The 20448-nt window shown below is 41.6% G+C and overlaps 1 protein-coding gene across 6 annotated transcripts in view; it reads right to left on the bottom strand.

The window, feature by feature from the left end:
- Positions 1–231: 231 nt before the first annotated feature.
- The window catches only part of LIN28B (lin-28 RNA binding posttranscriptional regulator B), an 88377-nt gene continuing 68160 nt past the window's right edge, over positions 232–20448 (bottom strand). For all 6 annotated transcript variants that reach the window (XM_075087363.1, XM_075087364.1, XM_075087361.1 and 3 more), the window contains exon 4: positions 232–5375. In XM_075087363.1, coding sequence (XP_074943464.1) covers positions 5006–5375 — 370 coding nt within the window. In that variant the 3' untranslated portion in view covers positions 232–5005. The remainder of the gene's footprint in view (positions 5376–20448) is intronic.

Here is a 20448-nt window from a genome sequence, read left to right as displayed (position 1 = left end):
TTGATAGCCAAATAGGGTTTGGGGTGCAATTCCCGCAGCATTGCTAGTATATCCAGGTATACATTAATGACTTATTTCTCCCTCCCCCCAACAACAGCTTATATGACTAAAATTATCTTTTCTAGAGGTAGTATCCTAAAACCAAGTAAACACAGGTGCATATGAAAAGTCTGCCCAGTGACTGTACGGTGCTTTTTTATCACACAAATAAAGAAAACCTCAAAGGCTCGCTGTAAATGCCAACGTTATATGTTTTATTTTTAATCAAGTAATTCTTTTAAACCTCACAATATCCATGACTGACAGGAAAAAAATTAACATTAAGCATGAAATGAGAATATAAAATACATGATATGTAGAAAGGCAATCAGTGCTTTAGTCCCTCAAGACAGTAAGCAGGTGAACTGACCTTCAAAACTTCAACTCACTGTCTTTTTCTTAAAACATAAAATTCAAGTGATTTTTCTTTTATTTCACCTTGTAAACAACATACAAGTCAAAATGGACAATGAGGTAATCTATACTACAGAAGATAATTTAAAAACACTAGATAAGACACAGTATTAAAGACATATAGAAATCAGTGTTCACTTTGGTCTCTAGTATGGTTATTGTTATTATTACCACAAGCAACACATACTAGTTTAAGCCAGTCTGGTGATGTTTGTCAGCCAGTTGTTGCTTAACTTAGTAATCCAAGAGGTAGTCAAAACCATTATCCTTTGTAAAGATGGTTGTTATTACGCTTGGTTCAATGACAATGGTAGCAAATACCTTGGTACTTTTCAACGTTCTCATAAAAACACTACCAAAGCTGCTCATATACAGCTCCGGTTTAGTATAAAAAAAGAAGCCTGTGTTCACAGATCAACCTCTTGTTATCAGTCAACAGTTGTAACAGGGGTAACACAACCAACGGATCTTAAAGAAGAGGCTGTTGATATACTAAGCAAAATAAGATCAATGCATTTAACAAGGCTCTGCTTGTTTCTAAAACAATACTCAAATCTCATTAAGACTTCTAGAAAATTAAAATCAGTGCATCTGCACATGTACATATCTTCCCAATTACTTTTATATCTAGCACAGGGGAATACATATATATTTTTTATGATAAACATTTCTTACAGATAAATTAATTAAATTAAATTTAAGACTCAATGAGATTTCCCATGTTCTTTTATAATTCTTCTTACAAAGAATGTTACAAGATCTATAAACACTTTTTATGGGGCTCTATTCACAAAACTAAGTATGACTAAGCAGGAACTCCAGGATAACACTGGGGCCAAGTAAAACTGGGCTGAAAAAGGCGGCCTGCAAAGGGAAGAGGTAGGATCCAAATGTGGTGTTTGGCACTCCCTAAAAGCTGGCTACAAGCAAAATATTGCAAATGGTATTACAACGCCAGGTTTACCATTAACTGCAGCAAAAAGTTATTTGGCTCTTCCTCCAAATACAAGTCTTCCTCATGGCCTAACTTTTGCAGCGTGTAAATAAATACCATGACCTCTCCTTGGGGGAGAGTAAAAAATACCTCACAATGTCATTTATGATTAAATCAAATTGAGTATTTTGGGGTGGGGGAATGGGAGGCAGAGATAGTCTTGTTCCAGGTTTAACCTTATCTCCACTATTGTTAGGAGAAAAATACATCTCTCTGAGCAGATATTTGAACTATTTCTACTCAAATGAGTTTTATTGTGAAGCATTCTGGCAAGGACAGGCTGGTGAATAGGGGAAATCTAGGCTGAGCCAATGCTGCAGAATATTAATTTTGTCCTTAGACATGAAGGAAGAATCCCAAACTCCGTCTGTGCCTCCTCCTTTAAAGGGGTCTTTGCTTATTTGGAGCAGCCTATTGAAGGAGTATAACTAGATCTTTTTTCTACTGCAGCCCAGTGCGAAGTAGTTACCTGCCACAGCTTACGCTGCTATATGTTTGACTTAGGCATGTACATTTCTGTCTCTTCTCGAGATGTATCTATTTTCGTGAACAGTGCCCATAATCCTTTAGACAGAAAAATAAAAACTTTCAAAGAAATGTTTGGAAACGTCTCATAATTTCAAATGGATGCTTCATCTTAAACAAGTATTTGCCATAATGAATGCAGTGGTGAAATATCAGTTACATATTCAGTACAGATAAAAAGTATGTACCATAGATCAACAGCCACCTTTAAGGCTAGAGCAGCACAAAGGTGTGTTTATGCAGTAAATATGAGGTAGCCTTTTGCTGTAAACAGAATAATAATTTTATTGTCACCTATGTAAACAAAGTGGGCTTGATGCATTTGTGTTTTTATTCTTCCCCCTCTGCCCCCCGTCCCCCATCCCTCCCCTCCTAGCAAAGCTAAGCACCAGTAGCTCCGACTGGAAGTCAGTGGGAGCTGTGGTTGCCCAGCATCTCGGAAAACTCAGACCCTGTGAATGTAAAGACACACATGCTCACATAAGCAACCAGTACGGAATACCACTTTATCATTTCACAGGAACTTATAATACAAAACGCTGAGATCTGATTATCAGAAATGTAGGTCTATGTCAACTCAGAGGTAGTTACTAATATCAGTACATAATACTTATATAGAGATAAAAAGGCCTAAGACTATTTGGTTTGTTCTGAGTAAGCAGGTCTGTAGACTATTCTGTAAAGAAAAAACATTACATGGTATATTCCCTGAGCAAAGTTCTTTGTCCTGAGTATGTTATGTAATAGTGATAACATTCTAATATATAAAAATAAAACCTTAAGTTTTCAACAATAAGATAGGGTTTGGTATGTGCTCTTAGCAGTTCAGTCTGACTTTGGTGCTCACAGTGATTTCAAACAGCACCAATAAAAATCTGCATGTTGAAAATATTTCCTTATCTCAGCTCTGAACTTCTTACATATAAACAGGGAATGACCAGTTTTCAAATCCACAATTGCCTATTTCTATAAGGAACTTTGGTTTAAATTTTCAAAGTGACCTAAGTTTTGCATCTTTGCTGTTTAACCTGGTTTTTACACCGGCTAGAAGGTTAAGCAATGCCACTTTGATTTGTCTACATAATTTAAATAAGTTTACTACCCTTACGTAAGGCAAGGAAGTTCTTCTCTATAGATATATCACATTCAATATCGTCAAAGGTAAGCTTTGCATTAGCATACTGAGAACTTCAGTATAAACCATCGAGATTCTCGCAAACACTGGCAAGGAATTCACACAAAATAATTTTCTTGAAACTGTGCCCTTCACTGAGGCGTTTGGTTACTACCTGTTTACTGAAGCAGCAGCAGCAGCAACAGTAAAAGTCTCATCTGGCAGGACAAGTGGGAAGGGGAAGGCCACGTCACGAGCCAGCTGCATACCTGCTGTAACCATCAGCTGCAAAAGAGTCACCGTGGGTAGGGCTTCGGCTCACTGTAGCCTTTCACGGAGGCTGTTCCTTTAGTTTGATTATCCAAGCTTAAACCTACCTGACTCTTTCAAGCTTTAACAGCCTGTGTTTATTGCCAATGTTAAGGATTATACAGGTTTCTCTAATTAACTTACATCCGCAATGGGATTTGTCAAAGTACGTTATCTTACGTATGACTTGGTAATTCAGAAGTTACAAATGGAAAGCGACTTCAAGTTTTGATAGGCTCCAACTCTATTAACCCTGAGCAAGGGCTGCAGCCCAGGGAGTCTCACTCTGAGGCCACCAATCTTTCTCCTCTTTAATGCAGAAGTGTGTGGTCCCAGCGCACTCTGGACCAAGGCTAGTCAGCAACAGTCTCCACAAGAAGAAGATGAGGTCCAGGGCTTCTGGCAAATTTGCAGGCCCCTTCACTCAGGCTTGTCTGCAGCAGACACCTGTCCTTGACTACACACATGCTGTATCAGCAAGGGAGGCTGGCTGAGCAACCGCAAGTACCCATCTACCTTTATTCTTAAGCAACTATTCATCCCAGGATCTCATTAGCTTTGCATTTGGTTTTCTTTGAAGTTAACAAACAACAACAACAAAAATCCCTAGAGTGTTCTCTCCATGGCATTTCAACAGAAAACAAGGGGGAAGTCCCTTCAAATTGAGGGGTACTATTTGGGACCAAGAGAAGTTGCTGCTGCTGCTGCTACTACCACCACCACCACGGTCCCCTAAACATTCACAGAATACGAAGGGTTAAACAGGATGGTATCCTGATACCACTCAAAAGGGTCTGTCTGGTAACAACTTATACATTCTCCCCTACACAATAGTCATCTAAATTACAGTTACAACCATATTAATTTAACAAAACATTTTGAGAAACCAGCACAGAAACTACACATTCATTGTCTTTTCTGGAGCTTTAAACTCCTCACCAACAAAGGATGGTGGCAATGAGAGCTGTGTTGAGTCATGACACTGCCCTGGCATGGGCACGGGGAAGGGAGGGGTTTTGATACTGTGTGGAGATGAGAAAGGAAGTAACTCAAATTGATGGCATGGGGGATGCCTTAGTATCTTTAGTACCATATGGCAGCTTTAAAAACATTAAAGTATCCTTTGGTTCTCAAGAGAAGTAACAGTCTTGATCTCAGTTCTGTGTGTGATTTTTCAGGTTTGGTTTGGTTTTGAGTGATATTTGTTGGGTTTTCTTGTTTGTTTTTGGTTTTTTTTTTAACATGTTTGGAAACAGGTTCTAGGAATGCGTTTATGAACATTTGTGGAGTCTGCCTATTGCTTCACAGTAATGTCTTGTGGGAGCTGGAGAGTGGCTTGATGTAAAAAATATATATTTATAGGTATGTACACATACACACACGCGCGTGCACACTCATACGCACACATACAGAAGGTAAAACGTAATGCACCCTGCTCAAATGTATTTTGCTTGGAGTGATTTGTCTAGTAAAGAAAAAAAAAAATTCACAGTTCCTCAACAGTAGTTAAAATTCCAGGTCAGCTACTGATAATGAAATTATTTCCCCTGTACTTGCATGAGGTAGACATCCCAAGAGGATAAAGAAAACGGAAAGTTACGACAAACGCTTTAAGTTTTTTTCCTTTTCTGAACAGAAGGCCCCTTTCTGCTCGGTTCTTCGGGCGATGCAGACAACTTACTCGACGAAGCCTCCTGTGGTGACCTGCCTGAGCGCTCCGAGATCTCCAACCTGCCCTCCTGAGAGTACGATGGAGACGAGTAGCCGTGCGTTCCTCCCCCTTCTCTCGGGAAAGCAGAAGTGGAAGGCTGCGGTTCAGCTTCGTGTCTTCCCTGAGAACTAGTGGGCTGCTGCGAGACAGTTTTATGGGGGCAGTTAGCCACCATGTGCATGATGCTCTGACAGTAATGGCACTTCTTTGGCTGCGGAGGTAAACTACATTCTTTAGCGTGGTGGTCGAGGCCACCACAGTTGTAGCATCTAAAACCAAAGAGAGACAGATAGTTATAAAACGCAGCGTCAAACAGTAATATTTTCTATGTGAGGTAAGCTCAGCATGAGCTCGCACAAGGTCTCTGGGTGAAACAGCGGGGGCTTCTGTGCCCATATCCCACCGCTGCAGGCTGAGATGCATTTGAGTTTTGCTTTTTAAGTCACTAGGAAGATGCCCCTTTGTCGCACCGGTGCCAAAAAGCACCCTGTGCTCGGGAGCGGGACCTTTCCCGGCCGATCCCAGCCCGCCGCTCCGCTCTCCCGGTCAGGGCCCGGCGCTCGGTCCCGCTAGAGGGCACCAGGCACCCGCGCATCCCGCCGCCGCCAACGGCGCGGGTTACCGGGTACCCACAGCACCGAACGCCCGCCGGCACTCGCGGTTTAACGCCTGAGAGGACGCGCGAGCACCGCAAAGCGGGGCGAGGGGAGGCCGTGAGGCAGGCACCGGCACCGGCCTCCGGCCTCCTCGCCCTGCGCTGCCTTCGCCCGTCGCCGGGTCGGGACCATAAAGAAACGTGCGGAGAGGAGATACTCGGCCTCGGACGTAACCGCGTCCTAACGGACACGCTGCCTTCCGCCAGGGAAACCCAAACGTGGCGGAGGGACGCCCTGCCCCTAGCCAGGCTCTCGCCCAGGGCCCAGCAGCACCTTGCCTCCTCCAGCTCCGCTAGCAGGGGTGCGAGACAAACTTTTACAATGCTTATGTTGCAGAGGGTTTGTAATGGCATTTACGGTTTCGATTCAACAAAAAATAAAAGACTGACTCGGCAAGAGTCATAAACCAGGGTTTGTTCCTTTCTCTCAAAATTCCCAAGCCGTGCTTAAGTGGTGGCGACCTGGGGTGCCATCTTCAACAGGTCATGGCTGCCTGGGGGGACCTCCTCCACGCCGCTCAGGCAAGGCCTCCTCCCCAGTCCTCAAAAATGGCCAAAACCCACTAAATACTCTTCTATTGACCCTGTTAGATTAGGCAGGGGAGTCCTGAAGAAATCTCCAGCAATTCCTTACTGAATCCTCTTGCTTTGTAACGCATGCCAGGAACGCCAGTCCTTGGATTACATTGTTCTAACACAGGATACGAAGAAATAATTACACGCCTTCGGCATGGTGACCCTACGCTGGTCATGTTCACCACTGAGCTTTCTATTTTGGCTATTTTTCTATTGTTTCTGTTACTTTGTTTTATAAAACTTGCACTGAATGCACAGAAACTTGATTTATTATAATTAGCACGCTACTGGAAAGAACTAAACCAATAACGACTTTTTTTTTTTTTTGCTTTCCCTTAACCATCAACTAATTTAAAAAACGGCACAAATACTTAGGCCTGGTGGAGTCAACTGAAGGATGAAAAAAGACTGTAACTCTAACTAACTATATGTACAAAATAGCGCAACATGTTCTGACTCGAGCCCACGTCAAAATATTTTAAAATTTCAGGTTCCTGGAAAGTAACAAGGTACTGTTTCAGCTAGCATTTAGCGGTCACTACTAGTCTATACAAAACCAAATAGTTTAGTGCATGCAAAGCTGTATGTATAGCTGGAATCTCACCTACAGACCATACTTCCAAGGAAATGCTATTGATAAAACCTGAGTAATTTTTAAAAAGATTGCAAAATGGCTGCTAACATCTGTAAATCCATTCCAAGAAACAATCCCTCAACACCTCCCTCTTCATCTCTCTTCCTCACTATATAGCAAGATACTAACCATATCTTTATTTTAACAGACAAATGAAAAATAGCATAAGTAGCCCATGGCATGTTGTCATGTCCTACAAGACTGATCTATAATTTAGAGAAGTTAAATGATGAACAGAACTTCATTATCCTTTCAGAAAACATTGTAATTAAATTGTCATATCTTCCCTAAAAATTAATAAGAAACAAGAAACCAAACCCATTATACTGAACTCTGCACTTCTGTGACAACTGCAATAACATATCTTAGGTGAACTGTTCCAATTTTTCTGTCACCACTGCACAGAAATTTTATGTGATTTTCAGCGGAATTTGAAGACTATCCTTACACTAGTCTGTCTGCATATGGTACAAAATAACCCATGAAGAGACACAGAATATAATGCTTCCCTTGAATCAAGCAGAAAATAACATGTACAAGCTCCATTGTCATTTAGCATTGATTTCCCTAGCGAGGACACACTGAATATGCTTAAAAAACAAACATCCTGATCTAAGTCCAAAACACGACGCTTCCCCCCCAATTAAAAAAAAAAGAGTTTTTAAGTTATTAAACAATATCTGACTACTTTTTCCCAAATCATTGCAGACAATTTCAAATTAGTGACCCCCACTTAACAGTAGCATTCGGTCTTCTTAACTGGCATTCAACTGTGTCTCCCAGACAAGCTTTCTAAACACCTTCTGGATAAAATAATACAGAAATAAAACTTGCTATTAGAAAAAAAGAACAGCAACAACAAAAAATCTTTTTTACTTTTTGTTTTTTTTAGTGTTTTACTTCCTCTCCCTCCAATAAATACATCTAAGAATTCACAAATCTGGTATTTGTTCCAACTGAGGTTACATTAAAGAATAATGTTTACTATTATCTTCGTCAGTTTCTAGCAGTGTACTTGTTCCTGGGCTAAGTATAGCATAATACAGGATAACATGGGAAAGTGCAGACACTCTGGAAATCGTGCATTTTGTCTTAATTCAGAATACAGAAATTTATAGCTGTGAATGCATTTGCACTTGCTTCCTTCCCTTAATATCACATGTATTTAGAGTGGTTTGAAAAAAGAAAAATAGTTTGAAAATAGGTTAAAGGGCCTCAGTAGCAGGGTAAGCAGTAGCCATGGACAAATCAATTTAATCAGTCACTATGGCATGCACTGTGTTATCCAATTCAGTGAACCATTTCACCTCACCAATTGACCAAGAACCTGCTGTCAGGGCCCCTGCTTCCACTCAAGAGGCCTCCGTCACCTTTTACATATATATTTATCAATACATCCTACTTGCAATATATTGTAATTCCCTGCATTTATTCAATCACTGCTAAAATGTCACCACAAAAGAAAACTCTAGCAGAAGCAGTTGTGATTAAACTATGATTTGGCTTTTCAGGAATGTTTTTTGTTACCAACCAACTCAAGCATCTGGCTAAAGTATCCCATTAGAATATATATGTGCCAGCCTCTGTGTGCTGGTTTTGGCTGGGATAGGGTTAATTTTCTCCATAGTACCTAGTATGGGGCTGTGTTTTCGATTTATGCTCAAAACAGTGTTGATAACACAGGGATGTTTCAGTTATTGCTAAGCAGTGCTTGCACAGAGTCAAGGCCTTTGCTGCCTCTCACCCCACCAGTGAGGAGGCTGGGGGTGCACAAGAAGCTGGGAGGGGACACAGCTGGGACAGCTGACCCCAGCTGACCAAAGGGATATCCCACACCATGTGACGTCATGCTCAGTATATAAAGCTGCGGGAAGAAGAAGGAAGGGGGGGACATGTTTGGAGTCATGGCGTTTGTCTTCCCAAGTAACCGTTACATGTGATGGAGCCCTGCTTTCCTGGAGATGGCTGACCACCTGCCTGCCCATGGGAAGGAGTGAATGAATTCCTTGCTTTTTGCTTTGCTGGCGTGCGTGGCTTTTGCTTTACCTATTAAACTGTCTTTATCTCAACCCACAGGTTTTCTCACTTTTACCCTTCCGATTCTCTCCCCCATCCCACTGGGGGGAGTGAGCAAGCAGCTGTGGGGCTTAGTTGCCAGCTGGGGTTAAACCACTACACTGGGGTGTGCCTGGACTTAAACAGGAGGGTAGTATTTATTCAGTTCTTTTAACCATTTATTCATTCCTTGTCAATCACTCTTACCAGGAGAACAGATCACACCCCACTCTGAAATGCCTTCCCCACTCTGAAATGCCTTCCCCGCTCAAGGGATTTACACTAAAATGGAAATGGTCAGCCACCTCAGAGCTCACAAACTATACCACATGGCATCATCCACATGCATTAAGGTATGGTATTAACCCTTTTGTCCAAAATGCTTCACGTCTCTGCTCCTTTCTACTGTATATACTTACACAACATAACAAAATCTGATAGCATATGATATGTTCACACAAGCTATATGCATAAATATATAGAACAATATACAAGCTGGCTCCTGCTAAGAAAATTAGCAAATTCTCATTTGAGTATGTTCTCAGAAACTCTGTATTAGTAAAACCATAACAAGTATTTCTTCCCCTCAAAAGCACCACAGAAATAACATATGTTAGCTTAAACACAAAAGTTTATATGTAAATTACATGAGATGAATAAACCACAAAAAGCCCTTAAAAGTGCAATTACAGTAAAGTAACCCTTGCAAGAAAGCAACAGCAAATAGGATTTGTGAAAACAGGACTGTCTTTCTCACAGTATGCTCCCATGATTTACTAGGTAGCTTCAGGCTCAAAAAATAATGCAACAGAGTAAATAAAAGAGATGGCAATTATCGTTAATGGAGAATGCTTTCTTCACTACAGCACTGACAGGAAGGTGAATCGGGGTGATATTTTGATTTAAAAAAATGAACATTTTAATAAAGGAACACCTTGAGACACTTGTCTAGCACTGTATTTCAGTATTCTCAAGAAAACAGTAACATTAATACCTACTAATGAAGAAATAGAGCATATGGCAAGGCTAAAAACACTTCTAAATTCTCCTTCACTATGGATTTGTGATTGCACAGAACTATACATAGTAAAGGAAACATGAACAAGCAAAACCCATATGGATTCCAACGTAAACTATGTTGTATTAATTGCAATAAGCTGATGACTGAAATTCATTAGAAGCACTCAATTTCACAACCAAATGCAAATACAAAATAAAATACTCTCTAGCCTTCAGCTATTTTCCTTGTCCCAGCAGTCAGCTCCTACTGAGGAAGCACACCCTAGCCCTATCTCTCTTAAAATGACAATACCCCTTGCAAATACCTTCGCCACAATAACAGCTCGGCTGAGTGAAGCAGTAAGGAGGGCAAGCAAAACTGCTTGCTTCTTCATACTGCTTTATAATATGATTTAGATGATAACCCAATATATATGACAAGTAGAGACTCATTTGTGTGGCTACACACTATTATCTGTTGAGAGAAAAAGCTTTAAAATTGCCCTGATGACTGACTATTTCTTGGGGGGGGGGGGGAAGGGGAGGGGTTAACATCTAACAAGAATAGCAAAGGGAAGAAAGGGGCAACAGTCAGAGGAAGACTAAAATAATTCACCAGGATATTCCCTACACCAACTCCTCTTTTGTTTTTCCTTTTGGAATGCTATTAGACAACAAAAAACTGCATCTTGGCTAACAATGCTCCACCTAGCAATGTTAATGCTTTAAGAAATGGCATGGCATTCTAACGGCATGCACAAATGAGATTTTTTACAATACAATGAACGCCAACTAAGCAGCTAAACATAAAAAAGGAAACGTTTAGAATTTTAACTAAACGTGCTGTCTTTTTTAGTAATTACTTTCACAGCATACCTAAAGAAAGACCAGTTCTTGCAGACAGAACACACAGCAGATCTCTTGAACTACCCTGTTTTGCTGTAAAGGGAGGTTAAACTATCCACGATCTAACAGAAATATGGATCTTAGACAAAACCAAGACGTTTTACTCTCCAAGGGATTCAGTGACTTGTCTTGAAAATCAGGCCGTGGGGCAGTGCAAGGGAACACTTCTCGCTGGTGGATGTTAACGCTTCAAAAAGCTTGGGGAGGTGTGTGCTTGCTCAGGCACCACCTGGGATGAGTTGAGAAACACTTCCAACACCTCCACAGAACTGAGAGAGTCTTCTGGACTGTCGTGGGTCTGCTAATTTCAAACTGCCTTTGAGATAAATACAAGTATATTTTAATGATTACTTAAATACTCCAGTACCAAATGCTGGATATCAGATCTGTCACAGCAGCACTCCAAAGACTGACAGGATCACAGGTGATTGCTGCTAAACAGGCACCTCTCATTTGTTACTGTATTATAAAAGGACTTATCACTTTTACTTAATACAGGTATAATACAAAAATCCTTCTTGCTGAGAAGCCTACACTTCAAAAGGAAAACCAGTTTGAGTATTTTTTGAAACAGGGCATTACCCTTATGCCTTAGAACAGATAGCACGTGCAGACCTCATCCTTTTACAGCAAGAAATGGGGAAACTAAATATGAGGCTGCAGTCGCTGCAACTTAAAAACAGGCGGCAACTGTCCCTGGAAAATAAAAAAAAGTTTGGTCAGCTGCCAGGGCAAGAAGCTGCAGGAGCAGCGGCAGCGCGTGGCAGCGGAGGAGCGGGCGGCAGCGGGGACCCCCGCGCACCCCGAGCAGCGGCCAGCGCCTGCCAGCAGCCCCACACTGGGCACCCGCTCCTCTGGCACTTCACTCCTTCCTCCTCTCCTCCACTTTTACCAGGGGATTCCCTTGAAGGCATGGCTCGGGAGATATCCCCCCCCACCCCGAACCTTTTCAGCAGCATTAAATCCCAGGAGAAATAAAGGCAGCCTGTGTTTTTTAAAAAATCACGGGGTGCAGGAGGGCACCTCGCCGCAGTGCATGGCGGCGCTCCCTTGCTGCTGACCGTGCCCCGCTCCCCTCACCCAGCAGGGAATTAACCCGCAGGAACAAGGCCCAGCTTTTTGTTTTTAAAGAATGAAACCCCACCAGTGAGTCAACGAGACGTACACAAGATGCACTGAACATTCGTGTTCTGCCCACGCCCTCCGAGAGGGAAATTGCTGGAACGTTTCTGCTGACATGCACATTGCTGGGTTTTATGCCATTTTGCCTATCAAACTTTAATTCTTAAGCTATAGCTGAATGCAGGAGAGAATATAGGTAACTTTGAAAACACTCTGAAAGGGTACTAGTATTCAAAATACTGAAATAATACTTAAAAAATAATTTAAGGTCAAGTGAAATTATGTTGTTAAACTAGAGAATGGAGCACTTAGCATCTTCATCAGAACAGTGTGTTCAGCGAGCAGGGTCACACTAAGGCAAAAAACTTCACTAGCACCCTCATTTATCAATCCATGAAAAAAAAATCCGATTAATTTTAAACCTGCAATTATTTTTAGCCAAGTGTATTGGAAAATGGTGTATTATCAATTCAGAAAGTGGCACATCGGGGCCACATTTAGATTTGTGCTGATCCTGTGAGTATTTGCTTCCCTGAACCCCTCGTTCATGCAAAACACTGTGCAGAGGCGACATGCTGGGAAAGTTAATTGCAGGCTGTTGTTCTTCAGTAAAATTCAGTTTGAAAATTTCCTGTGCTTTACTGCCTTTTTGACGGTAACAGAAATATCATTTTCTTAAAAAAAAAAGATAACCTCCTAAAGAAATAAAGATTAAATAAAATAAAAATGCTCATTTATCTACTTCTCCTCCAAATCCTACAACACAGGATAATGTATCAGTGATTGGAGACTTCCAATTTGGTAAGAAAAACAAGGTCCCTCCATTTTTTTAAGCTTGCCTTCTTTCATCTTACAGATAGCCCCAGCACGCTGACACAAACCCACTGTCTGCAAGGCTTCCAATAACACAGGGTCGAATATTGATGATGTTTACTCTTGTTAGAAATAAATAAATAAAAATGCTCCATTGTAAACTCATCAGATCGACTAGTTTTCTGTGGTTAGTTCTAAATCAATCTATTTTCCCCAGTGTATCGCAGAAGTAATATCAATAGGTTACGGTCTTTTGTTGCTTGGGCTTCCCCTCCCCCTCCCCCCCCAACAAAGAAGCTGACAAACACCGTGGGACATTTGCCTGATAAATCAGGCCTGTCGGGATACAATTTAGCTTAAGTTTGTGAGGAAATGAATTTGTTTAAAATCTGCTAATACGATTTTGCTGGAAGGTGGATTTTTTTCCTTTTTAAGAACCAAGAGCAACAATAAAACAGAAAGGTGGTTCAAGATGCACAAAAGGCAGTCTTTCTCCACAAAAATGGAAAGGACTACACAGACAGCAGCTCTGAAAAAATAACCTTATCAATGTTGTTTCCATTCTTTCTTTCCATGAAATGTTATCTCTGCTATCCACTCAGCCCTCTTTACAGGCATGGAGGAAAATTATTTTTCACATAATCACATAAAAATCCTTATGAAATGCATCTTCACAGACGAGTGCTTTGGATGTACCTTCATCTGTTACAATAAAAGGGTTTTCTTTATACTGAGAATTAAGAACTCCTGAAACAACAATTTAGAAAGCGAGGTCTTTTTTTCTAAGTAACATGAAAGATGGTTTTGCTCCAATAGTATCAATACAGCATGGAGAGAATGTGTTTATTTTAACGGCTTTAACCCATCTAGATAAAGCAGATACAAGATCAGTGACGGTTTAAGTTGTTTTAAACAGTCGTATATCACGTGTAATCAAACATGAAATCTTATACGGTGATTTCAAATAAGTCTACTACTGTAATCTTTCTGCATTATAAAAACACACATGCAAGTATTCTCAACCACAAATTTCCCTTGTAAGTCTTAATTTCTGTGGGAATAACAAAAAAAAAGGGGGGGGGGATTTTAAATTAAAACAGTCTGTTTTACAGTACCTTTAAAAAGAGGAAGTATTTTCCATAGCTCATGGTAGAAAGGCAGCCATACAGATTTGCTCTGGGTATCGCTGCACTGTGTACCCAACATTTGCAGCCTACTGCCAAATTTAGCTGGGGTGCAGGCGTGGGGGTGGCCAGAACTAGGTGGACTCTGGCTGGCTGTGTTTGAAACCACTTCCACCACAGGGTGCGCCTGCTGGCAGAAGCATAGTTCAGTAACACCAGAAGTCTTCACAGAGGTGGCTTGAGCGTCCTGGCCATGTGGATAAGGATGCACGCTGCAAAAAACCAGCTCAGCTCCTTCGGGGTCAGTGAGGTGCTGCTCGTGAGCTAAGAGGCATGCCTGACCTTATCTGCCTCTCAGCAGAGCCGGTTCCAGGGTTTCTACATCCATTGATCAGCTAATCCACAGATGAGATAAAAGGTTAGTACGTAACTGGGAATTAGTTGTTAAAAATTGCCATTTCCCTTTTGTTCCTTATTTTATGACAAACGTTAGCAGCAAATACAAGTAACACCAACTCCTCGCAACAGCAGGAAACTGGCAAATAGCATCCTGGCAGGAGGTTGGAGCACTAAAGCAAGTAGTGGTAGTAGTGGTAGAGGAAGAGGAGGAGGCGGCAGTGGCAGCAGCAGACTACTCTGGAAGTTCATAACCTATTCTTCTTCCCCAAATACCAGCTTATAGTCATATGACTTTTGGTATCCCTTATAAATTGGTATCATGCACAAAGTTTCCGAAATACCTGGTGACAGAGTACGGACTGACTTAGGTCCCAGCTGTCAAAACGGATCCTCGTTTTTAATTCACTGATTTAGATGACTTACATGAATATGGGCTTCACGAGTGTTAAGGATTGCAGGATTTGACCAGCAACTCACATCTTAATTTCATTCTTCAGAAACAAAGGGACTGTTACTGTCTGACACACTCACTGCGAGGGGGCCATGCCAGCTATCTCTACAGGGGTTCCTATGGAATTAACAGAGTAAGTCGTGTCACATGAAATACATGCAGGGCTTCCTTTCCCAACTGTGTAACAAAGGGACCTCAGACGTTGTGGTTGATTTTCCTTGAAATAGCACCTGTAAGTTCACATGTTCAATACCTGCAAGAAGAATTAAGCCATTCAGATGCTCTATAGCCACATTTTACTGGTAAGGGAAATCTGTATCACTCTGAAGCACTGAATGAGAAATAAAGCAGTCGGTTCCTAAGTCACTTTTCCAAACTTGCATCTTAAAATGTCTAAAATGGACTAGCTCCATATAGTGACATTATTACTAAATGGTTGTGTTCAGCATTTTCTATAACACATTTTTAAGAGGCTTTCAACACCTAAAAGGAAAAGTTAATTCTGAAACTTTTTGCATCAAAATGCAGAAGCAACAGTAAAGCATGAAAAGAGGATTTCAGCTGCCATAGGGTTAAGCCTCATATGTTAAAACTTTTAATTCCAACCTGAGGCAGGTACTTCTCTTGTTCCACACTGCCCGATCCCTGAGAATTAAAAGTGAAAGAATGTAATTTTCTACTATTCCACCCAATCTCACGACCAGATTTATCTTCATTGTTAATTCTCTCTATAACTGTGTACATAAAAATAAAACACACATTTGTGGACATAAACCCAACATTGTTAATTCAAAATTTGGTGCTTCCTTTTTCTTAGTTTGGCCTCAGGATGGCAAATCTCATGCACAGGATTGAGTTTAATACTTCTCTGTATTCCTTTAATTCTGTGTACAGTTAAAAATGAAACATAACTGAAAGCATTTCTTTATATGTAGCAAACTAGATCACTTTATCCCTCTGGGTTGTGATTACATAGATTAAGTGGTATCACTCCAGTAAAATGATAACGAGGTTAATAAAACTTTTTTAAAAGATTGCATCTTCCCAGAAACAGAGCAACTTAATGGTCTTAATTCTGCTCTCAGTCACATGGGTGTAAATCCAGGGCAATTTTGATGACTTCACTGAGCTTATTCTCTGTTAACTTTAACAGTGTAACTGAGAAAAGAATTTCCCACTGTGTATGAATACTGAAAAGTCACACTGCAGTAGCCAAGGCTGGTTGCAGAGGTCAGACTGATACAAGCTGAGAGGCAACGCAGCAATGCAGGCTGAAGCCCCTCAGTTCCACCTGTAAATCTGTGTTTGCTGGTTGATGTAACAATTGAAAGCATAACGTAGCACAAATCACAAAGTCGAAAAAAGAAAATGAAAGAATTACAGCCAAGATAGAAGAGTTATTTGTTTGATTCTTCTCCCCATTTATGCTTAGCCTTTCAGGTAAGAAAGAATGAATGATTTCAAAAGTAAGGATGTTTATAGGCCAAGGATCAATGCTCCTGGCATGACTGATGAACTCTGCATCCGGAGATTTAGATAAAACAGGAACCCTAGACCTAAATAAAATGTTTGAAAGCAAAGAATAATTCAGTTAAGAGCACCCCAGTTGTGACCAATGCAAGGGCACAGCAGATTACAAGTCGGACACTGATTGCACTGGCCAAAGAAAAACACAATGGACATATGCTCACCGAGCACGGCACAACTAGCTATCTTGTCGTTTTTATTAGAAATTCATACCCAAGCTACAACTTCAGTTATGGAAGCCCTGAATTTACAATTTTGAAAGCAGTCACAAACCAAAAGAGAGATTAATGCCAGCATCATGTGTGTGCCTTAACAATTCATCCATGCTCTAAACCAAACAACCTTCCAGTTATCCAGTAGCACTCGCTGTGCAAGGCAGGAAAACTCTATGCTAGGACTGGAAGCACACGGCTGCAAAGAGGGCAACACAATTTTATTGCAAGCCCTGAAGTTGCTAGTGATGAATCAGACCTCTGGCTGGGGTGGAAGAAGGCATGTATGTCTGCAGCCACTTTTGCAAAGTGTGCACAGGCTAGCAAGGTACTGAATTTCTGTAGGGAGAATAGTTACAAGTTCTTCCATTTTGGAGGGCAAATCCTGACTTCTGAAAAAATAAAGGATTACTCAGTTATGCTTGTAGCCTGTCCGCTCTCCTCTGACTCCAGGCTCTGGGGGCACGTTAGAAGACCTGGAAAGGTGACTGTGACATACTGCAGTGGCTAGGAATGGCACATACAACGTGTCAAATCCACAGGAATCCACAGGATTTCATTAGCCTTGACTAAAACCCAGTTTCTTCCTGTTTTAGTGATTATTTGCCATACTGCTACAAGGTTACGGAGACAACTCTTACTATTCATTGAGCAGTTATATTATTCCAATGATAGATCTTCCGCAGGAAAAATTGAGAGTATCCTTCTCCCACAAGACCTTAAAATACTGCAACTAAACCAGCTGAGGCAGTGGATTTGAACTCACAGCTTACAGAGAACTGGATCTATTTTTCTTCCATTCTGGATAAATGCCCATTGCTTGGTAGAGGCAGCAGGACCCCCACCCCCAGTCAGTGTCCTCTATCTGCATGAACGCCTCCTCCTCACAGCTCCTTCTGAGGGGTGGCATACTGGTGCCACAACCCTCAATCCGTGCAATCACAAATTATATCGGGTGTTAGGTATCTATATTACTTCACCCTTGGTAAAAACCGCGACACCAGTCTCAGAAACTGCTGTAGGCTTGGTAGCTGAACTCCTCACCCTGCGCTGCCCAAAGCCTGCATCGCTGCCGGACCTCTTCAGGCACATTCTCCCCCCAACACCTTGTGGTGCTTCTTCCACCACTGGGTGTAATTCTCCTAGAAATGGGCAGTGACCCCCGTTCCCTAGAGAGTGAAAATGAGAAACCCCTGTCTCTTACTTACAATCTACTAATCCTTCTTCAGAAGGCTGAACAACGACCATCTGGAGATCACAGCAACCTCCTGATGGAGGGAAGACTTGCATCCAAACATGTCTTTCACACTGAGGTATGTGGTGAACCCCGAGGATCTTCTGTGTAAGGTTAAAGTGTGCTCACTGGATTGGCCCACACAAGTGAAAGGGAAGGCTCAGGAGCCAACTTGATAATTTGTTATTTTATCATTTATTATTGACATAAATACGTCAATATATATTGCCAATATATGACCTAGAACAACATATATTACAGCTCAGCTGTAAGCTAGAGCGCTGAGTTGCTGGCTGTCCAGTAGAACCCCCAATTGACATAAGACACAGACAGCAAGTAAATTTGGGTTTTGAGGCTCGTGGCAGCACCCAAACATTAAATCTAGGAACCTAATGCCTTCTGCGTGATTGAAAATAATAATACCTGAACAGTTTTAGCCACAGAAGACAAGGGACCAGACCTTTGAAAGTCTGACACTTCCTACACTATTCCTGGATACTTCCACGAACAAATCAATTGTGTATTAAAGCAGCCTCACTCTTGAAAACCTGGAAGACCAGAAAGCCTTCCTCCTAAATCAAGATCCCTTTGGCCCTCCTCCTTACAAACCTTCTAATTCTAAATACTCAAAATACCTGGAAATACCCAATTACAAATAACCACAGAGTGGAGGGAGACTGCATACCCCACCCAGGACTCTGGGCCTCAAGCACAGCCCACGAATTTCCCTCATGAAAAGTCTCATCCTTCCCAGCCTCAGAGGCTGGTGAAGACTGTGGCATCACCTACTTTCTCTGTCACAGGCAGCTGTGTGACCCTGTCATGTATAATCAAACATTTACAGGCATTTAAATGCCTACATCCCACTGACTTCAGAGGCAAGCAAGATCCTCATAGCTTTGAGGATCTGAGTCTGTGCCCGTCAGGATTATATGTGGTAAAGCAAGAAAAAAAAAGTTATGGTACAACAGAGTACAACCATACAGTGATTAGGCCACATATTAATTGGTATTCACTGAACTAGAGCAGGAATCAAGCGCGTCCTGGACAATGCGTAAAATACCTGATTTTGAAATTGTTGTCTTTGTTATAGCTATTTCACTACTGTCCAACTATTGGGATGAAAAGTCAGACAAGTTGTGAAAAGTCATCTCACTTAAGCCTACAACCCAAACATTACATGGAAAATGAGAGCTATCAAGAGCTTAATTGGGCTTTGCACAAATGCCAAAAACCCCTCCACATGTCTTTTTCATTCCCAGTTGGCAGGAAGCACAAAAATGAGAATCAGATGAGGAAAACACACACTTTCTACACGGTGCAAAAGCCTGAGCCAGAATGTCTTCAACAAACCACTTGCACTTAGTTTTCATCCCAGTTTCCCCACAAAGTTTTGCACAGCAAGTGCCACCATTGCTTGCTGTCTTGGCAGTACCGGCAACAGCTCCTGGGATGCTCTTCTGTTTTCACATTCCATACTGTGAAACAAGCCAGCAACAGTATGATGAGCCAGGCAGAATGCAGGGAACTGCCAGGGATGCTGCTCAACTGCTGCAACCCATCCAGAACTGTAAGCAGTGACCAGGACTCCAGCTCACCTACTTTGCATTCCACTCAGCTCTTCTTCAACAATACGAAAATAAATGGAAGATAATCCTGCAGTAAACAGCCCTCTTTTCAAGCGGAATACTTCCAAAGACATGATCTGCTTTCAAAAACTCCTGAGGATGATCCGTGCAGTCACTAAAACTGCTAGCCAATTCTCAACAGCAAAACTTTTCATCCACTTTTTTCAGTTTGTAGTGTTTGTTTAGCTTGGTTCACATCACACTTCCAGTTTTGAAGCAAAATCATAAATCATTGCACTGGCACAACCGTGGGTGTGATAAACACTGGCAGGAGGTAGGAGGGTGTACGTTAAGCAGTGCGATTCCCATCATCCTCAAACACTCTTGGCCTGCGGAACTGAATGTGGAACCGCACCCTGTGTCTGGGTCTTAGAGCACATGCACGGCCTTTACACAAATCTATACTGGATTTCTACCTGGGTTCATGAGAATGTCAATCATAGTATTTTATTTATCTAATCAGCACCAGTAGGAGTATGTACGTGTAAGATGGATGAAAGAATCATGCACTGGAAGTCCAGGCACAAGATGCAGATGTTGAACTTCGTTTTGGAAACAGGGCGGCTGTAGCTGAATTCCCTTTCAGGTAGGGACAATGAGTTGGAAAAGAACTTAATAGCCAGCTGGCTGCAAAGTGTGGTTTGAGTTAAATACATGCTAAATACAGCACATAGAGATGCATGTTTTCCATCCTCTAAGTAAATATGGTGTTACACCATTCTTTTACATATTGCCCATAAAATCATCCATCCCTATTTTGGGTTAACTAATCCTTTTTTTTTTTTGTGTGTGTGTGAACTCTCCCTCTACTCACACCTAAAATAGCTGGGGTATTGCCCACCTTACGCACATGCAAGTGCTACTTGCAGCTGGGTGATTTCCTTTTTGCCTCATTCACAGGTTTGGCCTTGCTGTGCTATCCTTTCTTAATTTCCCTTCCACTGCAACACATGGTGTGGAAGCACTGTACCTGTCAGGATGCAGCAAGAATAACTCTCTGACTATTT

The sequence above is a fragment of the Phalacrocorax aristotelis genome, chromosome 3 (assembly GCF_949628215.1).
Source record: "Phalacrocorax aristotelis chromosome 3, bGulAri2.1, whole genome shotgun sequence".
NCBI classification, from domain to species: Eukaryota; Metazoa; Chordata; class Aves; order Suliformes; family Phalacrocoracidae; genus Phalacrocorax; species Phalacrocorax aristotelis.
This window is presented reverse-complemented; position numbering and strand designations above follow the sequence as displayed.